At 52.5% G+C, this 23,391-nt stretch overlaps 8 protein-coding genes across 8 annotated transcripts; 6 read left to right on the top strand and 2 right to left on the bottom strand.

Annotated features, from left to right (window-relative positions):
• Positions 1-4,375: 4,375 nt before the first annotated feature.
• Positions 4,376-6,481, top strand: PtrM4_017780 (Tymo-45kd-70kd domain containing protein; the record flags this gene model as incomplete). The annotated part of the gene is made up of 1 exon (XM_001931651.1): positions 4,376-6,481. One exon carries the CDS (start codon positions 4,376-4,378, stop codon positions 6,479-6,481), a length of 2,106 nt encoding a protein of 701 aa, XP_001931686.1.
• Positions 6,482-6,761: 280 nt separating this feature from the next.
• On the bottom strand, positions 6,762-8,063 carry PtrM4_017770 (Amelogenin domain containing protein; the record flags this gene model as incomplete). The annotated part of the gene is made up of 1 exon (XM_001931650.1): positions 6,762-8,063. One exon carries the CDS (start codon positions 8,061-8,063, stop codon positions 6,762-6,764), a length of 1,302 nt encoding a protein of 433 aa, XP_001931685.1.
• Positions 8,064-8,456: 393 nt separating this feature from the next.
• Positions 8,457-10,313, bottom strand: PtrM4_017760 (DUF2373 multi-domain protein; the record flags this gene model as incomplete). The annotated part of the gene is made up of 2 exons (XM_001931649.2): positions 8,457-8,488; positions 8,744-10,313. 2 exons carry the CDS (start codon positions 10,311-10,313, stop codon positions 8,457-8,459), a joined length of 1,602 nt encoding a protein of 533 aa, XP_001931684.2.
• Positions 10,314-10,649: 336 nt separating this feature from the next.
• Positions 10,650-11,707, top strand: PtrM4_017750 (PRE1, 20S proteasome; the record flags this gene model as incomplete). The annotated part of the gene is made up of 5 exons (XM_001931648.2): positions 10,650-10,656; positions 10,715-10,777; positions 10,914-11,008; positions 11,059-11,271; positions 11,321-11,707. 5 exons carry the CDS (start codon positions 10,650-10,652, stop codon positions 11,705-11,707), a joined length of 765 nt encoding a protein of 254 aa, XP_001931683.1.
• Positions 11,708-12,877: 1,170 nt separating this feature from the next.
• Positions 12,878-13,734, top strand: PtrM4_017740 (uncharacterized protein; the record flags this gene model as incomplete). Its single annotated transcript, XM_001931647.1, has 4 exons — positions 12,878-12,890; positions 12,969-13,200; positions 13,343-13,508; positions 13,606-13,734. 4 exons carry the CDS (start codon positions 12,878-12,880, stop codon positions 13,732-13,734), a joined length of 540 nt encoding a protein of 179 aa, XP_001931682.1.
• A 2,284-nt stretch (positions 13,735-16,018) lies between these two features.
• PtrM4_017730 (uncharacterized protein) lies at positions 16,019-16,959 on the top strand (the record flags this gene model as incomplete). Its single annotated transcript, XM_001931646.2, has 2 exons — positions 16,019-16,682; positions 16,739-16,959. The coding sequence occupies 2 exons, from the start codon at positions 16,019-16,021 to the stop codon at positions 16,957-16,959; spliced, it is 885 nt and encodes a 294-aa protein (XP_001931681.2).
• Positions 16,960-17,638: 679 nt separating this feature from the next.
• PtrM4_017720 (Icd, Isocitrate dehydrogenase) lies at positions 17,639-19,243 on the top strand (the record flags this gene model as incomplete). The annotated part of the gene is made up of 4 exons (XM_001931645.2): positions 17,639-17,950; positions 18,000-18,220; positions 18,272-18,771; positions 18,819-19,243. The coding sequence occupies 4 exons, from the start codon at positions 17,639-17,641 to the stop codon at positions 19,241-19,243; spliced, it is 1,458 nt and encodes a 485-aa protein (XP_001931680.2).
• A 223-nt stretch (positions 19,244-19,466) lies between these two features.
• Positions 19,467-23,129, top strand: PtrM4_017710 (FimV, Tfp pilus assembly protein FimV; the record flags this gene model as incomplete). The annotated part of the gene is made up of 1 exon (XM_066103294.1): positions 19,467-23,129. One exon carries the CDS (start codon positions 19,467-19,469, stop codon positions 23,127-23,129), a length of 3,663 nt encoding a protein of 1,220 aa, XP_065965496.1.
• Positions 23,130-23,391: the final 262 nt, after the last annotated feature.

Genomic DNA, 23,391 nt, shown 5'->3' with positions numbered 1-23,391 from the left:
ACACATGCCCGCAATGCAAACGAGCATGGTATACGCGAGTGACTGCCTCTACCAACACATCTTCAACAGCAAACCTGCCACCAGTTCAGGCGCAACCAGAACCACGACCGACGACACACGAAACACGGTCAACGGTGTGGCAAGAGGAGGATTTGTACCACAGAATGGCAAACGGCCACCTTGCACAAGCTCTAGAGCATCTAGATATGGTCGAAGACATCATCTCTAATAGACGCACGACTACTAGAGACATTCTTCCAGTACTCAAAATAGTGGAGCGTCGTGCCAAGGAAATCCACGACGAGCTTCAGCATGGTGATGATGTATCTCGTCATGTGGCACGTCTACATAATGACCGAGCTATTCGAGCCTCCATGGATATTGGAGTTTCGCTGAATGGGGCTTTTATGAGCCGATAATCAGACTCCGCAACAATCAATCGATTGACATGATTGATTCCTATATAGGTTAAAGAATTACTTCATTAGGCAGCCTTTAACCTAGATAGGAATCAATCATGCCGATCCGATTGATTGTTGCGGAGTCTGCCGATAATGATCGATTTTTTAATTCCTCTGATGGCTTTTCACAGACCATCCATGAATTACAAGGGTTAGCAGCTGAACTCCCGCATTATGATGTGGATTTGATGGACTCTGTGGTGACAACTCAATAAAACGGGTGATATTAAACATCGGAAGCTGGGAAATTCGGGGCGAAAAGGTGTACTTCGAGAAGTGGATTGTCTGGTAGAGTTTGATTGGGAGAAAGATGAAGGACGCCTGAAACTCTGATGCGGTTGTCTGGCCGTGGAAAGTGGGCATGTCCCTTGATAGTCGGAGCGATGAACAGCAAAATAATACTACAAATCCCAGTGTATCCGAGAACTCCCGGCTGATCTTTTACATCATCTCATAACCCCTACCATAGCTAGTCATCAAGTTTGTTATTCTGTTGCTATACGACGTATACTTTAAGCGTGTAATGTACATGTCTACAAAACACATTCACAAACCATCCACCACTTTCGCTATCCAAATAAACCAGATACACAAATGAGAGAGGCAACGTGGTAAAACAAATGATTTCAAACCCACAAAAGAGTGGCATTATGAACTACCAATACTGTCTAATAATCCCCATCGTCCACGATAAATGAATGTGTACATGCAGAAACTCGGACAATCTTTAAGAAAGACAAGTACTCCAACTCGCTATGCCCAATACCCACAAAAAAGGACCGTCCTAGGATAACCTCTCACAGCCTCATCCATCAACCCGCTCACCCCTCCAAACTCCCTCATACCCATCTACAAACTACACTCAATAGTAAACGCCGTAACATCCATCGGCCTAGCCTCACTCGTCACATCCAAATCCACAAAAGTGTTCCAAGCATTCAGATAGATATCCCCGTAAACAGCCGGGTTGCGTACCACGCAGCGCACATTGTTGCCACCCGCGCCGGGGGGTAACGGCCTGCAGCGAGGTAGCGAGGACAGGGTTGCCAAAAGCGGAGCCGAAGAGTTGGTCGAAGGTTTTGGCGCCCGTGTTGGGAATGATGTCGACGTTTGCGTTTTTGCCGCTTTGGTCGTTTGAGAGTTGGACTTTGAAGACTACGGGGGCGTCGCGGGGGGAGGGAGGGCGCGGCGAGCGTGGTGGCGGCAAAGGTGGTGAGAGTAGCGAGGATGGTTGAGGGCTTCATGTTGTGTAGTGGGTTGGTTTGGGTTGGTTTGGGTGTTGTAAGGAGGGGGTGGTGGTGAAGTGAGGTATTGAAGTATGGAGATGTGAAGAAGATGTTATTCTTGTAGATGAGTTGTTGTGATGCTATGAGATATTCTTGCATTCCACCCAGAACCACCCTCTCTTATACCCATTTCTGCCTCCCCATCCAGCCTCATATGAGAAGCTCGTGATACTCGTATACCAGCATTGCCCCAATGCCACGTCGTGAGACTGCGCGAGCTCAGCAACGTTAGTAAGTTCAAAAAAGGCCAACGTCAGCAACCATCTCGTTAGCAAACTCAGCCCATCTCGAGATTTTTTACGTACAATCAATTTCGACGTCGCCGTTGCTGTCTCGTCAGGTCTCACCACTTGCGCGGTTTAGTGGAGGCGGGTCGAGCCTGCCGAGACGAAAATGGTGGTGCGGGATGCAGTCAGGCGCGCTTTCAAGCGAGCGGCTGAGGGAATTTCGACATGGAGGGGAAGTAATCTGACGCCACGTTTCCGCAGTATACATACTGTATGTTTGCTCCGATGGCTTTTACCTGGAAGGGTTAGTAACCGGTTTACACGGCGATCCACAGCCACAGCCACTCTGGCGGCAGTGGACGTGTGATTGGCGGAGCTGACGAATATGCGGCTATAATTACATGCATGCTGATGTTCTTGGCGTTGTTGATTGACGGTGTGGTTTTGATGTTGCTTTCAGATGAGTGAGACGCGGGGTAGTGTGTGGAAGTAACGTGGAGGCTGAGGTCTCAGCCGCAGCTCTTCGGATAGGACCCGCTACTTGACATTTTGGAGGTACAAGTACCGTCACTCAGCTTGTAGTTGCTTTTGTACGTCGTATTAAGCCCATAATATCTTAAATGAAGTAGTTGACTAGCAAAACATGCTCTTGTATTATTCAGCAAGTTGCAGTTACGTGAGCTGCATGCGCCGAGTTCTCTACTTGGCCTTGATGGGCGGGGAGGTGCGAAAAATAGAACTATACGTAAAGTCTATCATTCATTGGCATACCAAGAGAGCGATGGTGAAATGGTGACCAGAAGTAGGCGCACTGCCATTAGGTCAGTTGTCCGCAATCTATAGGGAATTTTCAGTCGTCGCGTCTCCCACCTCCTCTCTTGACTTTACTTCTGATTCTCATCGTAGTGACAGCTAAGTCGAGTGTATGCAAGACTCCGTCTTGTCTGGTGTCCCGGCCGACGATAGTGTGTCGGGGTCCTAGAGGCATGTATCCAAGTGGTATAGGAGATGTTATAGTACATCCAGGAGATACAACGACCAACTACCTAGGTAGCTTGAAGTCACTCCTGTTGGGGAATACAAAGCCAGTACGGAGTCCTAGATGACTGGCGGTGGTACCCTCTTCTTGCTCCTTCTCAACGACGGCTGGGCTATCTTTTCATTTCGATGCCTCTGGCAAGCTCTACTGCTCTTATGCGTCGATGATAGCGAAGCGGCGGGATTAATCCAAACCGCACCTCAATATTTCCTTCTCTTCTCCTCCACATCAAAGCGATAGTCTGATGTCAAAAATATCTCTTAGCCGCGGCGATACTTGCGCACTATAAAGAGCCGGTCACCGCCTTGGCGAATGCTCTCTTTCCTTTTTAGAGTTTGGGCGATGGCGCTCATTGGCCGGGTTAACTAGAACCTCCAAGTCGTGTGATATGGCAAGGACAGGTCATGTGTAGAACCTGGCAATTGCCATATCGGCAAATAAGTACAAGGGATTTCTACAAATGGCTCTCTTTGCTCTCTTCGTGAAGATTCTACCCCTTGTTATCCCTTGTCGTACGTCCTTGGCAAGCACGCACAGGCGATCTTATCCATCCATGTGATGATCAGCGTCCATTCAAGTCTCTGTTGGAGAAGGAGGCGCTGGGTCAGCTGGCCATGTATACGACAGATGGCCGATAAGCGCAAAGTCAGAATAGTACATCGCTCATAGAAGCCATGTAGTTATAATAAACATTTGATATGATGATGAAAAATCGAAAGTTGGGTTGAAGTCGCGTCGTCGCCGTCTCCTGGCCTGTAGCGGTTTCGTGTGATCAGAAGGCGCTAATCTCAAAGCGGCGGCTTTCAGCGGGGCCTCCTGTCGCACTAAAGTCCAATCTACCCAATGACGTCAATAGCTGGATTTCCCCCGGCATCTTCTATTGAACATGAATCCACCAAAAGGAATGACCTCCGGGGCTTGGTTGGTGGATACATGGCCACGTACATACACGTCTTCATGTGTCTGTGGAAAACGGTATGCAACAGCGCTCAGCTATTCTGACCATGAATGGTGTAGTGCCTGTGCAACTATTGTTGCGACGCGGGGGCGACGCGAAGCGCGTTGTCTCTGTACCAGTATGTACCCAGCGTCCAGGTGTGCTCAGACAAGGTTTGTTTAGTTCCCTGCCACTTTTGTTTGGGTCATATATTGCATGTTTCCTTCTTTCGTTCTCTCTTCTCAATTATCTTGCCTGCCTGTTTTTTCGCAGTAGACACCTACGTAGGTAGCCCTGGGTCCCATCTTAAGCGGCAAGCGACAGCTTTCTTTCGCCGAACCTCTGAACACGTACCAGCACGAACACCACCACCACCACCCCGTATTTTTCGCACCCAGCGACGTGCAGCCGGTACTTCTCTCGACATGACATTTGGCAGCGCACAGACGTACCAATTTGCTTTGACGGCCAAGGAATGCGCCATCTTTCGCGCTATACGCAATGTCGAGCCAGGCCTTGTTTCCGCCAACCTACCTAAGACGTTAGAACTCTCTGTCAAGAATCAAGATGGCGGCTTCATTGGAAGTTGTACGATTGAAACCAGGGACATGTTCAAAAACTTTGTCAGCGCCGCTGTCGGATTTTACGAGGAACTGATCAAGGATCCTGCTGGAACACTCGAACCTGTTGAACCAGAGCTTGTCTACACTGAATCCGCAACCCAGACACAAGAGATTACAGTTGTGGCCCCAGATCTAAAGAGTATAGTCAGAGATATGTCATGGGTGCAAATTCGCGAGGCCAAGATTCCGGCTTGTGTCAAACAAGTCGCTTTCACAATAGACGACCATGGCCTCACTCCGGACTATCGGGAAGAATTGCAGTCTGAATACCCAGGTGTTGCAATCTTAACACCTAGCATGAGGATGAAAGAAGAAGTGGCACAGAGGGTCTTGGAACAGGCAAAAGCTGAAATTACAACTCCTATGAAGATGGAAGAAGAAATGACGCAGGGAGTCCTGGAACAAGCAAAACCCAAAGGAGTGACGGAAATGATCATCGAGCTCGACGAGGCCGAAGTTGCCCAAAATCCACTATTAGAGAAGGTGATGCGAGACCGACATCCGTGGGCAACTATAGAGTCAAGGCCTAGCCCCAGCATATCCAGGAAGCGTACCCAGCGAACAACCGAATCCCGACCCTCATCACCCCGCAGACCAGACCCACTGGAGCATTTGAAAGACCTTGCGGATTTCGCAGTCGGGCCAGACCCGCCTGCAGACGATGAGTTTGGATATCGGTTTGCCATTAGCACAGGATGGAATACATTATCCTACCCGCGGAAGCTGGAAATTGCACATGCCCGAGCCATTCAGCATCACTATGGCAAAGTGGCCGATGGACTAGGATGCTCGCACTGTGTTGAAAAGGGATACCAGTGCAAAGTATACCTTCCACAGCTCTGCAATCTCTCCCACATAGCATTCGGCCAATCATGCCAAAACTGCAGACTACAAGGTGTCCGATGCGATCTCCCTGCCGCGACACGAGAACGCATGCCGGTACCAACGGGACCCGCAGCACTGCGACTCGACACACAAAACGTGCCCAGCTTTGGCTCGCATGAGACACCCTACACGCCTCCGCCTACGACAACATCCAACACGCCAAAGCCAAATCTTGCATCCCGAATCACAAACGTCGTCTCCAGCGGCCCCGACTCGTATTCACACTGCGCCTACTATAAATCACGCGACATACTCCAATTTGCAGACGAGATCAACTACCGCGTCCCCGGAAAAGCGCGCATCGTCATAAGCGCCATGTACGGCAAATTGTGGAAGCACCTCGAAACGGAGCCGTACGGAAAACGCTTCATCACCCTCATGCTTCACTACGAGAACCTCATTACCTTGTACGTCCTCACCTATCTGCGCAAGGAATACGAAGAAGCCTTCCAAGTGCTCCTACGCTTCCAGCACACAAACTGCAACAAACCGGGTCAGCTGCCCGAGGTAGACGCCGTACTCCCGCTGTTCGAGTGGCTGCCAGCCGACGCGCCGTTGCGGCGGTGGGTAGCCATTCTGTTCGCAACGCGCTGGAACTTCAGTCAGATGGAAGCGATGGAACTGCAAGTCCGCCAGAACGAGGTGCTGAAGACTTTCGTACACGAAGTCGCAGCCGCCAGGGGCTCGTCTGACGGACAGGGTGTCGATGAGCTGCAGAAGAGGTGGTGCGAGGTGCATTTGCACGAGCTCGGGTCCGAGGAACACCAGGAGTGTGAGCGCATGGAGGAATCGTTGGAGGAGGAGGTTGTGCCGACGGTGTGGAGAGATGACAGGGGGAGGGAGGCCGTTGGGAGGCCGACGCGGGGGAGCAGTGCTGGGCCGGTATCGCCGGTTTCTGGGTCCAAGAGGAGAGCTGACGATGATACGGCGCAGAGACCGTTCAAGTGGAGGGGAAGTGCGAGGGGAAGGGGTAGAGGTGGTAGAGGGAGAGGAAGGGGGGAGAGCTCAAGGTGGGATGACTAGGTCATGCTTGTATGGCGTGACTGAGCGTCCATTCATTCACCTGATGGATTCCCCGCGTTCTTCCTAGCACAAGATGGGATGGCTAGACCATGCTGATATGGCCTGAGTGATTCGTCGGCCTCCATTCATTTACCTGATGAATATTTCCGTATTCTTTCAATACCCCATCTAATCCAATCCAGCAAATGAAAGGAAAGGAAAACAAAACAATCGTAACCCGCCACCCATCCATCCATCCATCCATCCGTCCTTAAACAAACCCACATAGCATCCCCAGCCCTCAGATGAAACCCACCCATGGATACGCCCCAACCAAACCCTCCCACATGTCCCTCGACCCCGACGACGACGGAATAATATCCCGATCCAAGATATCCCTCCTCCACAAGCCCACCTCGTCGTGCTCCCCCAACAAGCTGCCCAACGGAGCCCCCCTAAACCATATACGATTCCCCTTTGCCGCAAACAAATTATGCAACATGAGCTCCTTCAGCGTCTTCAACACCGTCTCATCGCTCGCCAGGTCTTCCAGTAACTCCGGCCAAGAAGCCTCCTCGCCACCTCCCGGCAACAGCACGGACTGCAGGTGCAGAAATTCGAGGGTCTCTGTACAGGGCAGCAGGAAAGTGTGCAGGTCGCGCGGGTTGTGGACGTTGATGGGTAGTGTGGTTAGCTTGCAGCGCTTCAGCTGGGGGAAGACGCAGTGGCGGGCCATGTGTCCGAAGACGTCGTCTTCGAAGTTGGTGTGGCAATCTAGTTTCAACTCTTTCAGCTGCGCGGCTTTTGCCAGGAAACGGACTACGAAGGGCGCGCGTGCATTATCGTCGAGTGCGAAACCCTCATCCGGGCAGCGCCAATCGCGCAGACGAAGTTCCAATGACGTTAATTTCGCAAACGCCTCGTCAAACTTTCCAAGAACCGGTGCTAGACTCTCCAACCGCCCAATACCAACAGCGCCATAGTTGCTGTCCCCGACGTGAATACCACCAACACGCAACCCCGTCGCCGCCACCGCCGCCATGGTACTAACAAACGGTCGACTCATCTCATGTTGACTACACGCACAATACCTATTCCCAAACTTCGCATACTTCATCTCCAACCCGGCGTACTCAAACACCAAACTCTCCAGTTTACCCAGGCTCGCAAACACCGTCATGAGAACCTTGATATCCCACCTCGTCTCATTGAAAAACGTATTCGCCGCCGTCGATGCCGTACGCGCAGCATTCAACTGCCCGTTTAGCTCCGCGCCGCCTGTATGTGGCCATGGCGAAGCAGCTTGTTTCTCAGCAATGGTTTTGCTCGCGCGCCAGAGGGTTTGCGCGTGGTGTGGTGTAGCATCCACCACGAGATGTATGAGTGCGCCGGAGAGGGTGGGGTGCGTGTTTCTTGCTAAGAAGACGTCGAGGCTTGAACGGGTCCAGGAGAGGTGCTGGGTAGAGAGGTAGTGGGTGCGGAGGTGGTGGAGGGTTTGCTTGCTTAGTTCCTGGCTGGTTAGGCGCATGGAGCGGAAGGTGGGGAGGTCCAGGTAGGTGGATATTAGCTCGATTAGCTCCGTGGGGAGGTAGGGGTGTGTCATTTTTGACAGTGTAGGGGTAGTGGTAGGGGAAGAAGAGGAGGGTGTTGTCTTGATAAGTAGAAGAGATGGATGGGAACCGTAGTGTCGGATTACGAGTACGATAGCGGGGGCGGGGTTGGTGCCCGCATACCCGCGGATGGGGATGGGGGTCAACCTTGGGAACGATCCCGCTAGGTAGATCAGGTAATGCGGTGTTTAAATGAACATGCTTGGTTTCGCGCAAGTTGGTCATCACGGTATAGATAAGATGGTTGACCCGGAGGTTCTCGATGACATTGAATTGCTGTTGGCTTGTGTCTAATGGTACGGTTCAACTCCAATGTAAACGAACAGGCTCACCTTTTTTTCTCTTGCGTAATCAATTTTTGGAAATGTGGACATGTTGAATTTTCTCTAATTGTCCCATGGATTGTTCAGGAGAGGTACTTGGTGCTCTATCAGTATGTTTCTATGAATCAAGTTACGCCAAAACCACCGCCGAATATGCAATCCAAGGACCGTGAACGCTGTCTGATATGTAATGTGGGACGTCTATTCGCTATCGTCATCGCTGCTACTGCTACTGCTGTCGTCTTCGCTCTCGCTCTCGGAGCTGCTGTCAGTCTTCGCGGATGGTTTTTTGTCGGTGTCCGAGTCCGAGTCTTCGCTGTCTTCAGAGTCAGAGTCCGAACTGTCATCACTGCTATCAGAACTGCTCTCGTCGCTCGATACTTCAGTCCTCCGCTTGCGTTTGCGTGCCATGGACTTGGCTGGCTCCACATGCTCCATCAATGGATTTAGTGAAGTTCTAGGAGCGACGGCTGGTAGTACTGGCGCTGCACGGCTGAGTGCGTTCAAAAGATTCATAGCACGCTTTCGTTGAAGTCGTCGGATGAAACCAGGACTGTGTGGATGCACGGCCAACTCTGCAACGTCGCTATCTGTCTCTCTTCGCTTCCATTCCTTCAAGATGCGTTCTTGTTCCGCTTCCTCCTGGGCTACCTTGCGAGCTTCGGCGTCGTCCATTTGGGCGTCCTGTTCGTCGAGGTCCTTTACAGTTGCGTGACACCGCTCACGCAAACGTTCAATGACACCTGCACCTTGTAGGCCGGCGACGTACTCAATTAGTGCGTCCGAGTGTTGATCTGGGATCCGGAAGATATTTAGTGCGTTATCCACCACGTCGTTCTGCTTTGCTTTGTTGAACTTCCAGTTGGCGCGGTCGTAGTGGTATTGGTTAAGATAGCTGATGTAGATGGATGGATTCTTCTTCTTTCCCTTTGCTGAGTTCGGTGTGGCAGAGACAGCCGGCTTCGGCTCTGCAGGGGCGGAAATTGCCTTCTCCTCGATCACCGGCTTTGGTTGCTGCTTCTCCTTCGTTGCGTTTTCTGTCGGCTTGGGACTAGCGGTATCTTCCTTTGGCTGTTTCTTGTCGAGTTGCCCGTTTTTCCTGGCAGTCTTCTCCTCGTGGGCGATGAGCGAATGTAGGACGAAATTCGAGACCTCTGGTGGTTGCGAAACGGGTCCGTCGCCTTTCTGCTCTGCGACCCAAGCTTTGAAGTAGTCCTGGCCAGTGTTGCCGTCGGACTTTTTGGTGTCCGGGGTGAATGCGACACACTTTCTTCGATCGGTTGGTGGTGAGCCTGAGGGGTCCTTGCGGCTGGACTTGATGGGTCTTTGCGGGGTTCCGGCTGTTTCTGCGCTTGAATTTGACTCTGTGGATAGAAGCAAAGTTGCACGTTCCGGCTCGTCAGGTGAAAGAGCAGAAACGTGGTGAGGCTTAATGAGAACACGTGATCCGCCCTCGGAGGCACCGTGGTTGTCTCTCCGGCGTTTTGCTGGCTTCTCCTTCTTCTTGCGGTAATTGGAGTCTCCTTTGATGGCACCTCCTGATGCTGGAGCCCTTTCTGTGATATCCTCCACTATCGCGCTCTCTAGTTTAGTCTCGGCGGAAGGCAAATGAGTGGTCTCTCCGTTGACGTCGCTTTCAGCGTCAGCAGTCCTACTCTTCTTGGACTCTTTGGCAACATCCTCAGCTGGCTCATGTTGGTGTTTTCGCTTGCCGAGCTTTGGCGATTTGCCGTTTATGGCAGGCTCATTAGGCGCATGAAATTGCTGTTGGGCAACGTCTGGTCTCTCATAGGTATCAGGACGTTTTGGGTCGCTTGCTGGTGCTTGTTGTTCAGGTACGGCGACTCCGGGTTGCTTTTGGTTTTTCAGGGTGAGACCCAGTTTCCGCCATGCCGGCACTCTTGCACCGTCTTGAGCCATGATCAGATGTGGAATATGGATACTGATGGCATAGTATACAGAGGCTATTTCACGTCGCGCATGACCGAATCAGCTGGAGCAGAAGGTCTTGGGAGAAAGTCGAGGTCGAATGAGACGTCGCAGGCAGAGAATTTCGGGGCTGCTACTAGGTAGGCACAGACCAGGTGCCGGCGACGCCAGAGCTCCAGGCCACAAGCAACGCGTATGGTGACAGCCATCACCTCAACCCTCGCCTCCCCAAACTGCATCTTGCGCCTTTGGAGCTTATAATTGTCTCCACATATTGCTGAAGCTGAAATCGACCATTGCAAATAAACAAAGACCCGGCCCGCCATCATGTCTGGTGCGTTGTAGCTGCCGACAAGCTGTTTACCGCATATATGCTAACAGCTGCCCTGTAGGAAGCGCAGGTTACGACCGACACATTACCATCTTCTCGGACCAAGGTCGTCTCTACCAAGTCGGTATGCATGCCCGGTTATGACTCAATTCTTTGCAAAGCAGATGTGTAGACTGGATGCAGCCATACCCCCGCCACTACATCATCGTCTAGCAACAAACGTATTGCACAGCCATTGCCATGTATACTAACTGGTGCAGAATATGCATTCAAGGCGATTACGGCAGCAAACATCACATCATTGGGAGTGCGGGGCAAGGACTGTGCGGTAGTCATCTCGCAGAAGAAGGTGCCCGTACGTATGGAAGGCGCAAGGGGCTGCATAAGGTACTAAGACAAGCACAGGACAAGCTCATCGACCCCTCCTCGGTCTCGCACATCTTCAGACTGTCGCCCTCGGTCGGCTGTGTCATGACGGGATCCATTGCCGATGCCAGAGCCTCCGTGAGCAGAGCGCGGGGTGAGGCTGCTGAGTTCCGCTACAAGTTTGGCTACGAGATGCCCTGCGATGTGCTTGCTAAGAGGATAGCCAACATCAGTCAGGTCTACACACAGCGGGTAAGTGAGGGTTAAAGGGAAGATGCGACACATGCTAAGCAAGGTGCAGGCGTACATGCGGCCGCTCGGTGTAGCCACGACGCTCATCTCGCTCGACTCGGAGTTTGGCCCCCAGCTCTACAAATGCGACCCGGCAGGCTACTACGTTGGCTACAAGGCAACCGCTTCTGGCCCCAAGACGCAAGAGGCGCTCAACTTCCTCGAGAAGAAGCTGAAGAACAAGGAGCATGCTGAAGGCAGCTGGGAGGAGGTGGTGGAGCTGGCCATTACCGCATTGAGCACAGTGTTGTCGGTGGACTTCAAGAAGGGCGAATTGGAGATTGGAATTGTGGGAGGACCCAAGGCCGGCGGTCAGGAGGGCAGAGATTTAACCTTCAGGGCCCTCACCGAGGACGAGATCGACGAACGTCTGCAGTCAATCGCAGACAAGGACTAAGGCTAGACAAGATGAAGCTACGACGAGGGAGCGGTAGGTCCGCAATCTCAACTATGACGATATCACAGGTAGCATGACACGACCTCTCAGACGTCAGAAGTGCTCGAGCAGCATAATGAATAAAGACGTTAGACTCTACTCCTGCATAAGCGCAAACGTGAAGCAGAGTCCGCTCAAGGAGAAAATGGCCTGTTCAGCCCTGTCTCCACCTAGGTTGGAGTCCCATTCGCCCATGACAGCAGGTTTCCATAGCATTTCAGCTGCAGTGGTCTGCCTACAACTCAGGGACAGCATCATCGACGTCATACGACTGGTCGACCGCATCGGCGCGCCCAGCACAGCCGTCGTGTGGCTGACACCGCTGGAGCAGCCAGTGGGTTCGCGAGCGTTTGTTCGTTTTTACGCTGGCAAGTCGAGCCTACACCGGCTTCTTCTCAGGTTCATCTTCAGCGGACACGCACGCGAGGGCTGCCCGCTAATTATAGCCCCCACCCAATCACACCACGTGCTGCGGCTGAACTGGCCTGCATGGCGTTCGCTGCCTTACCCGAGCAGGCTACCCGCACACCCTCGCTAACCCATCTTGCCATGTGGCGCCCACAGGGCTGCTGAAGCAGGCCAGCACAACGCTGTCCCATTACAGCTGGAGAGACTGTAGCGAAGCATCAAAAAATAGGCCGCTTCCCGATGCAGACGCACGGTTCCTGTGTGCTTAGTTTCCCATACTGACGATACACTCGGCAATGCCATGCTACTTCTCACACCTCCTCACGCTTTCTCAAGCCTCAATCCGCCGTCCAGTCCGCTGACTGGTCTCTACAAGCATGACCTGGTACAGCTGGGAGCTACTCACGGTCCTAATGTGGGTCATGGCGTAGTATGCTAACGGCGGGAACAGCCCTGCAGCCATGACTATTCCTACCCTACGCTATCGCGAGTCTTGCAACAGGCCGACTATCTCTCTACTGCAACTTGCGTGAACATATGTTTGTACGCACTATATAATACTCGCCACCCCGCCTCGAAACATCCTCATCACACCATCAAGCGCGGTTCACTTTCTTAATCCACTACTTCTTTCTTCTCCACTTCACAGCCCCGTTGCGAGTCAACCTTGTTTTGAATTTTTGAATTTTTGAATTTTTGAATTTTTGAAAATTCAATTTCATCATGTCTGACGGTCGTAAGATATTCTTTTCCATTCTCATGATCCAATGTGCCTTCCCTCCTCATATCATCTTATCCTAACCTGTCTCAATAGTCAACGATGCCCGCGCTATCCGCGTAGCAGAAATCATGACTGATTTCCGCACACTTGTACACCACCTGGCGACATTGCGCCCAACACCCACTCCTGAAGAGTACTATCTGGATGGCTACTCTATGCTAAGAGAATGCATGAGCGAGGCGCAAACAGTCCTTCAGACTCCCTTTTCTGGCAGTGCTGCTACAGGAACCGGAAACCCGGAATATGAGAAGCGACAACTACAGGCGTGAGTTCCACCTGCGAAGTTTCTGAAGTCTTGACGATGCAAGTAAAGTGAACAAGAGCGATAATGCCATGAAAAAGAAAGGAACCAAGACTGAACCGAGGAATCAGAGCTTAAGGATGAAGAGACTGACAGAAAATCGTAGTATCATCACAGACGCATCCATCCGCCGCTTCCAATGCCAACGAGCCTACCTCCGCGCAAACGCCGGACTACGCTGGGTAAAAACCCGAGCCGACATCCTACAAGGCCAGAAACCAAACATGAACCACATGCCAGCACTACAGCAAGCCGATACCACGCTCAGAAACGTAAGAATTCGTCTCCATCATTCTCCGCGGAGTTCTTTTCTCCATTGAAGTGATGAAAGAGGGACCACGTAGCTAACCCTTCTGTGTGATTTACCAGGAACTCATGGCCATAACAGACACGTTTGTCGAACAAACCCTCCGCAGTGTAGACGCCGCTCAACGCAAATGGCTCAACGAAGACCCATCTCTTGCCCAGATTCAACAGATTCTCATGTCAAGACGATAGAAATGCCAGGGATAAAAATATCCTATTTTCGACGTCCGCGGACCGGGACCCTGGATTGCCCGCCTCCCGCAGCAAGGAAATCTTATCTCCTGTATCACCGATCGATCGTTTTCTGACGCCACGCCTCGATTCCGATTATCGATACCCACCTACCCGCCCCTCCCCACATTATCGTTCCTCCGAACTGGAACGGATCAAATGGTGTGCTTTCTTTCTTCTTGACTCGTTTTAGAGGTGGTGCTGGTCACCTATTGATTTTTCTCCCCTTTTCTTTTCCATGCCCTGTTACAGTTTGTTCGCGACGGTTTTCTTTTGTATCGATTTTATCTAGCGTTGGCGTTGGTTGTTACGTATCATGTGATTTGATCTGGTATCTTGGTGTTTTCTTGTTTTTTTCTTGTTTCCAAGTGGGTGGGAAGAGAGTTGGGGGAGGGGTTGTGCGGACGGAACGGGACGCGACGGGTTGGTGGAGGGGGGACAGGACAAGCGTTTGCAGAAGCAAAGATCGTGTGTGTGATGACTTTGTTTTTGGGAAGTTTGGTTCTGGCTCGCGCTTCGCTTATCTGGTTTTTCGGTTTCGGTTTCCTCTCTCTCTCTCCCTTTCTTTTGGGTATAGGATCGAGCTCACGGATACATCAGACCGCACGTTCTTCGGCCGTGTAGGCAATCTCCTTGTTGTACATATTGGTAACATTTTATTCCCTAACTATCACTCTAGCTATTTATCTTCGTTCAGCTGAATCCATGACGGGTAATCATGGTTGACGTTCCAGATTACCGATTCGCCCATCTCCCGTATTCAACTCCCCTACCCCAGCATCCCCCAATCTTGACCACTACCATCTCCTCAAACACCCTAAACCCTACACTTTCACATAATCACTCCCAGGATCCATCGCACATCACACATCGGACTAATCCGCACGGAGCTCTAGAATTTAAAGGTACGCTAGCGGCAGCGAACGCCCAGTACCTCGGGAACCCCGAAAGTCGCTTACCTACCCATCCACGCTACATACATGTAGTCAAGGCTAAGCGAGGGAAGCCACGCGAGAAACGAAGACTACATCCCTGTTGGATAAGGCGAGCGCCGAGGGGAGCGATGGGCAAGCGAAGCGAGGGAAGTAGATGGGGTTTGGGCTGTATGGCAGGTGAGTTTTCTGGTGGGTTGGGTTGGATGGGCAAGGCTGACATTAATGTGTACAACTGAAGATAGAATGATAGACAGATAGACTGTGGGTAGTAAAAATACCTTCGAGTATACCTGTGTGCCGGTGTGCACTCTGCCAGTAGCCTTATCCTGTGAACGTATACGGTATACGGCACGCCTCGCGCAAGGCTGATTCGTCTAGTTACCCCACACCCACCCGTAATCCTTTACGCTAAAAGAATGGCCTGACATGCTTGAAAAGTGCGTCACGTCCCTCCTGTTCGTCCACTCGTTTAGTTTCTTGGTCGCATGGCGGGTGGGTTGTGAGTGGTATGACTCGTGTTTAGGCTACAGTACAGTGCTAACGTTAGTCTGGATTGAGGACTGTTGTGGCTAGGTGGTAGCGAAGGGGAAAGGTAGCGAAAGGAAGGGAGGAGAGGAAGAAAGAAGAGGCTTGGAAGGACGGTGGAGGGTAGATGTGTTAGTACGGTTTTGTTGGTTTTGTGTTGTTGTTGGTAAGGCGTGGTGTGTAGATTGATGTGCGACTATAGCTGTGTCGCATATCGAGTTGGAGGGTAGGTAGCTCGAAGGGGTGCTCTTGGGGTTTTGTCACAGGATTGACTGCTGGATAGGCCGTATGCTTGATTTAGGATTAGCTTGGTCCTCCAGAAATGCTCGCGCCAAGTCACCCAAGTGAAAGAAGTCGTTCGCTCAAGAAAGTAGACCTTTGGTTCTTATCGCCCTATTGCCTGTTCAGCTTCTGGTTGATCGCGGCAAAAACATGCGAATTGCGCGTATTCTTGGATTGGCTGCCCTCGTCGGCGCTGTAGTGGGAGAACAGTGGCCAAGGTAGGTAGCTCTTTCCTTCCGACATCCAATTGACGATTGGAAAGCGTCATCGTACTACGTCGGCTGTTTTCCTGGGAAAACATTGACACGTATAGTTACTCAAACCACAATGTCTCCACCCTTAACTGCACGATTTTGGGGGACTCGGAAAAGATAGTTGACACTGCCGCGAGACCTCCGCCCCCTCCGCCACCTCGACCACCACCTCTACCATCGCGACCAGAACCAGCAAGTAACCAACTTTGGTACAAGTGCCTTGATAAGGGCTGTATATTCAACTGGGCGATGCGCACTGACGACCGCGCTGTTGGTCCCTTTTATAAGCCGGCTCGTGATACAGCAGCATCGCCATACCAGAGCCAAGACGATCTCAGGAAGTGGTATTGGTTTCCATACCCGCAGGATAAGATCAATGAAAAGTATGACGACTTCTATGGCACCTGGGGTATTGGGTACGCGCTGGACGAACTGGGATTGAGCGCCTATCGGTCTACTTACGAGGGAGGAGAGAACTATGTCTACGTTATCGACCATGAGAATCCAGCAAGAGACGATGTGGACCATCAGTGGTACCAGATTGATGGGAAGAGTTATCGGGCTACGGGCGCCAGCTACGGATTCTCGATCAACTCGGCACAAGGCGTCATTATAGGCATGAATCGTCTCAGCCCGAAGAATGCTGCAAAGGAGCGGAACCCGCCAGTACCAGATGATGAGTTGCCGGGTCTTAACCAGTTTTCCGATGTCGCTTGGATTGGGTGGGAGTCGCAGACCAAGGACCAGAACCATGATATCAAAGGTCTTCGATACTTCATCTCGGTTACCATCACCAACGAGGAGACTCTAGCGGTAGTGCAGAGAGCGTTGGATGCAAAGGGTTGGCGGTTTAGAGATTGGCCAGGGTATACGTTTGAAGACCGACAGTCGCCTGAGATGAGAGCCATCATGGGTAAGTGTCTTCAAGACGGTGTTCGAACTGCAAGTTTCGTTGGCTAATCCGATTAGGTACCCCAAACATCCAAGGGTTTGCGTACTTTTTGATACAGCACAAAGCACAGCTGGGCAACATGTACATTAGCAAGCTCCAGGTCTTCAATGGAGAAACAAGTCATGAGAGTCCGTGTATCATTGCCCATGTCTCACCGGCAGATGACGCACCCCAGATAGGTATACATCAGGAGGAACGACATATTGTGAGGGTACATACGGCGCGGGCGATGCTGTGAGGGGTGAGCGAACTAAGAGAACAGGCCAAGGCGGCCACTTTGGTTAGCCAATAATGATGAAGTCACTTACTTGACAATAGCCGTTGGAGCGGATCCGGCTACGGCCAATGCGCATGTGTGCTTTTGTGAGGGGATCCGAATGCAGGGCAAGACAAAGTTAAATATACAGCAGCAACCTTCACACTGTCATGAAACTTGACCCGCCTACATTCGCAATGAACTTGTCACCACCACCCGGAGTCAAGACAATGTCGTGCAGCTTACGACGGGCGAACATGTCGTAGCCGACTAGACGTCATCTGCCACTGTTTCCCCGCGTCGCACCATGAGGGATTACGCGCCATAGCCCACGTAGGAATACCTACCGACAGACCAAGCAATTAATCCGCGTATTCACGATGGCTCGTCCGTGGGGTATTAGCCGTTCACCGGATCAGCTGCTAGTTATAGAGCTGGCGATGTACAGGCTAGGCTTCAGTGACAGATGTAAGGAGTTTTGACATCTCCTCGGCTGTCATAAACTGGGTACCCCGCTAGCGACTCCAGCGATTAAATCCCGTCATCAACCGAGTGCCTTCGCCGTTTTGCGCAATCGGAACCGCGGCCGGCTACCAACAACGTCGTCTTGAGTGTGTGTGGGCTTGAACTTCCCGAGGTTATACGACATCATACAGTCAATATGAAGGCTGCGACCACTGCGCCCGGTACTCTTCGCGCTGCGACATCTCTTGCACGACTTCCCCGACAACAGACTTGCAGATTTGCGACACGCTGCTTGGCTTCCCGGACAGTTGCGACATCGGCCCAGCTTTCAAGCCGACGACGAAGCGCAAACAGCCTTTCAGCCACGACACCTAGCTTGTATACGCGCATTGGTCAGTTCAGGATGGCGTCTTCTACGGGAATCAGCAAGATCAAGGTCAAGAACCCGGTGGTGGAGTTGGACGGTGATGAGATGACCAGGATTATTTGGCAGGTTATCAAGGACAAGGTGCGGCATGCGACAAAAGACACAGAGAGGCACGCGCTCACACTCCCAGTTTATCCACCCATACCTCGACATCGACCTCAAATACTACGACCTCGGACTTCCCTACCGCGACGAGACCAACGACCAGGTGACTCTCGATGCCGCCGAAGCGATTAAGAAATATTCAGTCGGCGTCAAATGCGCCACTATTACGCCGGATGAGCAGCGAGTGGAGGAGTTCAAGCTCAAGAAGATGTGGCTGTCGCCAAACGGCACCATCCGAAACCACTTGTAGGGAAACATGTGCGCATAAGGCGAATCTCCACTAACAGCATGCTATAGAGGAGGAACCGTCTTCCGCGCGCCCATTGTTATTCCCACCATCCCCCGCCTCGTACCCGGCTGGAAGCAGCCCATCATCATCGGCCGTCATGCTTTCGGCGACCAGTACCGTGCAAAGGACCGCGTCATTTCTGGCGAGGGAACACTAGAAATGGTATTCACACCCAAGGGCGGCAAGCCAGAGGTTATCAAGGTCTACGATTTCCCTGCCGAGGGCGGCGTTGCGCAGACTCAGTACAATACAACAGAGTCCATCACCGGTTTCGCGCATGCATCCTTCAAGATGGCGCTCGACAAGAAGCTGCCGCTGTACATGAGCACCAAGAACACCATTCTCAAGGCATACGATGGAAAGTTCAAGGATGTTTTCCAGGCCATTTACGAGAGCCAGTACAAGAAGGACTTTGAGGCAGCCAAGATCTGGTACGAGCACCGCTTGATTGACGACATGGTCGCCCAGATGATCAAGAGCGAGGGTGGCTACATCATTGCTATGAAGAGTGCGTATCTACTGTCTATACTTTCAGACCTCTACTAACACTCACAGACTACGATGGAGACGTGCAGTCCGACATTGTTGCCCAAGGTTTCGGCTCTCTCGGCCTCATGACATCCACCCTCATCACCCCTGACGGCAAGACGTTCGAGGCTGAAGCCGCCCACGGTACCGTCACCCGCCACTTCCGCGAGCACCAAAAGGGCAACGAGACCTCAACCAACCCCATCGCCTCCATCTACGCCTGGACACAAGGTCTTGCCAAGCGTGGTGAGCTGGACAACACACCAGAGCTCGTCGTATTTGCCGAGCAGCTTGAGAAGGCTTGCGTTGACACGGTCGACATTGACAAGATCATGACCAAAGACTTGGCGTTGGCTTGTGGGAAGAAGGACAGGGCGTCTTGGGTTACTACCAACGAATATCTTGATGCTGTAGAGAGGAGGCTGAAGTCGAGCCTGAAGGAAAAGCTATGAATGTGAATATGGAATGAAATTAAAATTTGGTCATGAGCGATGATTGCATACATGTACCTGCAAGTTGGTCTTGTAAATGTTGAATCTAATACGAGACAAGAAGATTTTCCTCCTAACGAAATCGGGTAGTCTATGCACACGGATCCGTGTCCTACCGCGTTATGCACGTCGGTGCATCTGCTGTTTGTTTGTTACACCGATAGTTCAACACATCTCTGCAACCATGATCTTGACCTTACCACCATCTTACGCGTCGCGGAAAGCCGGTCTGCAAAACGGTTGCAGACCATCTGATGAAAGATCAGATCACATGATGACTCCCTTCACTCACGCTAGCACCACATGCGGCACTAGCCAGGCTGCTTTGATCCCAATTGGGTCCCCGACCACTCCAACCTCCGGACCAAACGAACATCAGACTGCTGCAGCCACGTCCCCAACCTCATGCTCGCTTGAAAAGCAATGCGCGCCCTCGACTCCAACTTCTACTTTGCATCAACGCTTCTTGCGCAAAGCCAGCATGTCGCCTGCAACGCCACCGCGAACGCCTGGGTCGAGACGGGAGAGCCCCACCAAGGTACGCGAGAGCCCGGCCGGAGGCTTTCCTACGCCTAGCAGAAAGGACCGGACGCCAATTAAGCTCGAGGTTAGCCAAAATGGGTTTTACTTCTGCATGGAACTCCCGCCCAGTAAAATTACGCCAAAGAAACGAGATGGCGAGAGTAAGTGTGGTACGCCGAGGAAAGAAGATGGGACCGAGACGCCCACCAGGACACGGGCATCCAGTCCGCTGAAGAGCACGAAGAGTCACAGCCACAGCCCAGATAAGCAGAGCCCTGCGCAAGCACTGTCTGGTACACCGACTAGAAGGGGTGCAGCGAGGACGCCCGATAGCCACCGACGATCCAGGAGTCCAATTCGGCGAACAGTGGACCAAAGAGTATCCGTCGAGACTGGCGCGAGACTAACGAGAAAGCTTGCTTCGACAACTGTGCAATCTCTCAGGATACCGACCGAGTGTCTTGGTGATGTGGTTGACGATGTTGCGATAGCACCGCCGGATCGACCCGCCATCATTAAACCAAGCGAGGAGCGTGCACCCAACAAGAAGCCGGACGCGGTACAGAAACCGTGGCCAAACCCAGAAACCATCGGGCATCTCATGGCGGGCCTCAGCAGCAGCGGCAGCTGTACCCCCCAAGCCCTTGGTCGTGCATCAGACACCCCGCACAAGGATGATGAGGTCACTGTTTCCCCTGCGCCTACACCGTTGCGCAAGGCCTCACAAAAGCTTGGGCTGACGGGGTCACCTTCATTTCTGAGGCTGCCCATTCAGGGCCCGACGCTTGTAGAAAGGGCGCGTGTTGCGTTTGACGGCGGCCAGGAGACTGAACACTCGACATTGCGCGAACCTGACCTCCACTCGTCGGAAGAAAGTGGCGACAACAGCGTTGCCGCAGTGAAAGAACCCCATAAAGTTTGGTTAGGTAATTCGCCCGCGGTCCAAGAAAAGGAGTCGGAAGGCAATATGGCTGCATCACGCCCAGCCCAGCCCAAGCGTCCATTGTCAATGACGGCCCTGTACACAACAACAACTCGGAAGGCGCAAGACACAATCCAATACCCACCCCTTCTCTTCCCCAAACCAGAGTCGGAATCATCACCAGAACCAATGCCGGACCCAAAGAAGAGAATCAAGCGACAAGAGATGGAGCAGCCGGACAACTCAAGATTACCCCGACCGCAGCAGCCCGCCAAACAACGAACACGCGTTGGCACCGATCCTAGTGTTCTACTGACGCTACAAAAGGAAATGGCAAACACAGAAGCGGAAATGCGTCGGTCGGCCGGAATCATCAATCCAACCTTCTACGGACCTCCTAACTTGAGCGAACTACCTGCTATTTCCAACAGCTTCTCCACACGGGATTCACGGGATATGACAAGTCCTGATCCGGCGGACATACCGCTGCCGCTTAGTAGAGTCAACTCAAACACGTCGTCTCGCGGGCAGGTGCGAGTAACCTCGTCGGCGAAAGTACATTCAACGCCTGCTGTTTTCCGGTTTCGTTCTACTGGTCCTCCCGCAGCGCAGGCAAAGAAGGATCGTACGACTGCTGCTAAACAAGCGGCTAAGCAGGATGTAGGCAAAGAGAAGAGTTCGGTGACGGCAACACCGAGGACGCGTTCGATGGGTGCGGCGTTGAGTGGGCCGGGCAAGACGGCTGCTGCTGCGATTGCTACGCCGAGGAAGGTGGCGTCGACGTCTGCAAAGGTTGTATCGACACCTGCGAAGGTTGCATCGACACCTGCAAAGGCAGCTCCAGGATTGAGTCGCATACCATCTGCTACACCTACAAAGGTGAAGAGTCCAGTAAAAGCTGTTCCGCAGAGTGCTAAGAAGGTTGTCGATAAGGCGACGAATGCGGCACCCATTACGCCTATGAAGCTGAGGAGCCCTACGAAAGCTATTCTCCAGACCCCCATAAAGCCTGCTTTAGGGGCTTCAGCCAACAAGTCAACGGGTGCGGCAGTATATACACCGACTAAGACTAAGAGTGTGACGAAAGCTATTCCACAGAGTGCGAGGAGACTTGCCTCCAGCACACCAGCTACCAAGCCACCGGCTTCAGTGACAAAAGAGCGTTCGTCAAGTCTCATGTCTGTGACCACACCTCGCATTACAGCGACTAGGACACCACTGCGTACACCCAGCACCCCAAAGCTTGGCCTTGAAACGCCAGCGAAGAGGTCGCCAGCTACGAGCACCTCATCAACGCTTCCAAAGGAGTCTAGACTCAAGGGCCGCTCTCCAACCCTGACATCTACTCAAAGCACACCCCGCAAGACTCCGCTCCGTAAACCTCTTGTTCCGCTCAGCAAGGAGCCAAACAGCGCGTCTGCGGACCCCCGACCGTATGACCAACAGTTCGCTAGCGCAGAAGACATTGCTGACCGACTCGCTAGGTGGCACGATGAGGATCGCAAGAGGGCGGAGACTGAGAAGCCGGATAAGGCTGTTGGTGTGAAGGTGGGCTTGAGGGTGCCTGGGAAGGTACCAGGGAAGATAGTGGGAAAGACGGCTACGGACGTTCCTGGGAAGACGCCTACAAAGGCTGTTGGGAAGATGGCTGCGAAGGTTTCTGAGAAGACGTCTACACCAACTATTGGAAAGACTTCTACAAAGGCTCATGCAAAGACGTCTACACCGGCTCTTGGAAAACCTCCTACCAAAGTTCCAGCGAAAATTCCCGGAAAAGGTCCTACAAAGGCGCCCGCAAAGACACCCGCAGATGTCACCGGCCAAGCTCCACAAGCCACACCAGCGAAGACCCTCCCAAGGACCCCCGGCAAAATTCCCACAAAGACACCCGCGAAAACGCCCGCAAAGACACCCGCAAAAGCACCAGCAAAAGCACTTGCTCGAACCCCTAACAAACCGCCCACCCCTGTCCACCTAACCCCCTCAACCACACCGCAATCCACACCACCAACCACCACCCTCTCCCTCGCCCACCCCTCCCCATCAACCCACCTCCACCCCCCAACTCCAATCTTCACGCCCACCGCCTCCCCAATACCAACACCCCTCTCCCTCACGCCCACGCCAACCGCCTCCCCCTCAACCCCTCTCCCCAAACGCAAACCCCCCTTTAAATACCCCATCACGCCCCTACCCGCCCCACACACCCCGATTACCCGTCGTACACCCAACGTCGCTGCTACTGCAGACCGTAATGCAACACGCACGCCAAGCAAACGTATAGTGAGCAGTTTGGATAAGGCGATTGATGAGAAGATTGCCGAGGATGCGAGGAGGGGGTTAGAGTTTACCCCCGGGGGAAACCGGGTTAGGGATTTACTGGAGGCGAGGGGGAGGGTGTAGGGTTTGTGTGGGCATGGGAAGGGAAGGGAAGGGAAGGGAAGGGAAGGGCAGGAGGGAATAAGGTGGATAGGAAGGGGACAGTGATGGGGAGTGTACGATATAAACTTGTTTTTTGTAATCAGTAATTTTTCAGATAGCAGAGGGTGCATGGAGTGGGTTGGCTTGGGTGAGGTAGGATTAGATGGATATATGCATAATAAGCAGGGCGTGAGCCACACCAGCTAGCTGCTTTGCTGAAATGATAATATTTGGAAACACTGGT

Source organism: Pyrenophora tritici-repentis, chromosome 1, assembly GCF_003171515.1.
Source record: "Pyrenophora tritici-repentis strain M4 chromosome 1, whole genome shotgun sequence".
In the NCBI taxonomy this organism is placed as follows: Eukaryota; Fungi; Ascomycota; class Dothideomycetes; order Pleosporales; family Pleosporaceae; genus Pyrenophora; species Pyrenophora tritici-repentis.
The sequence above is the reverse complement of the archived record's forward strand: the minus strand, read 5'-3'. Positions and strand labels throughout refer to the sequence as shown.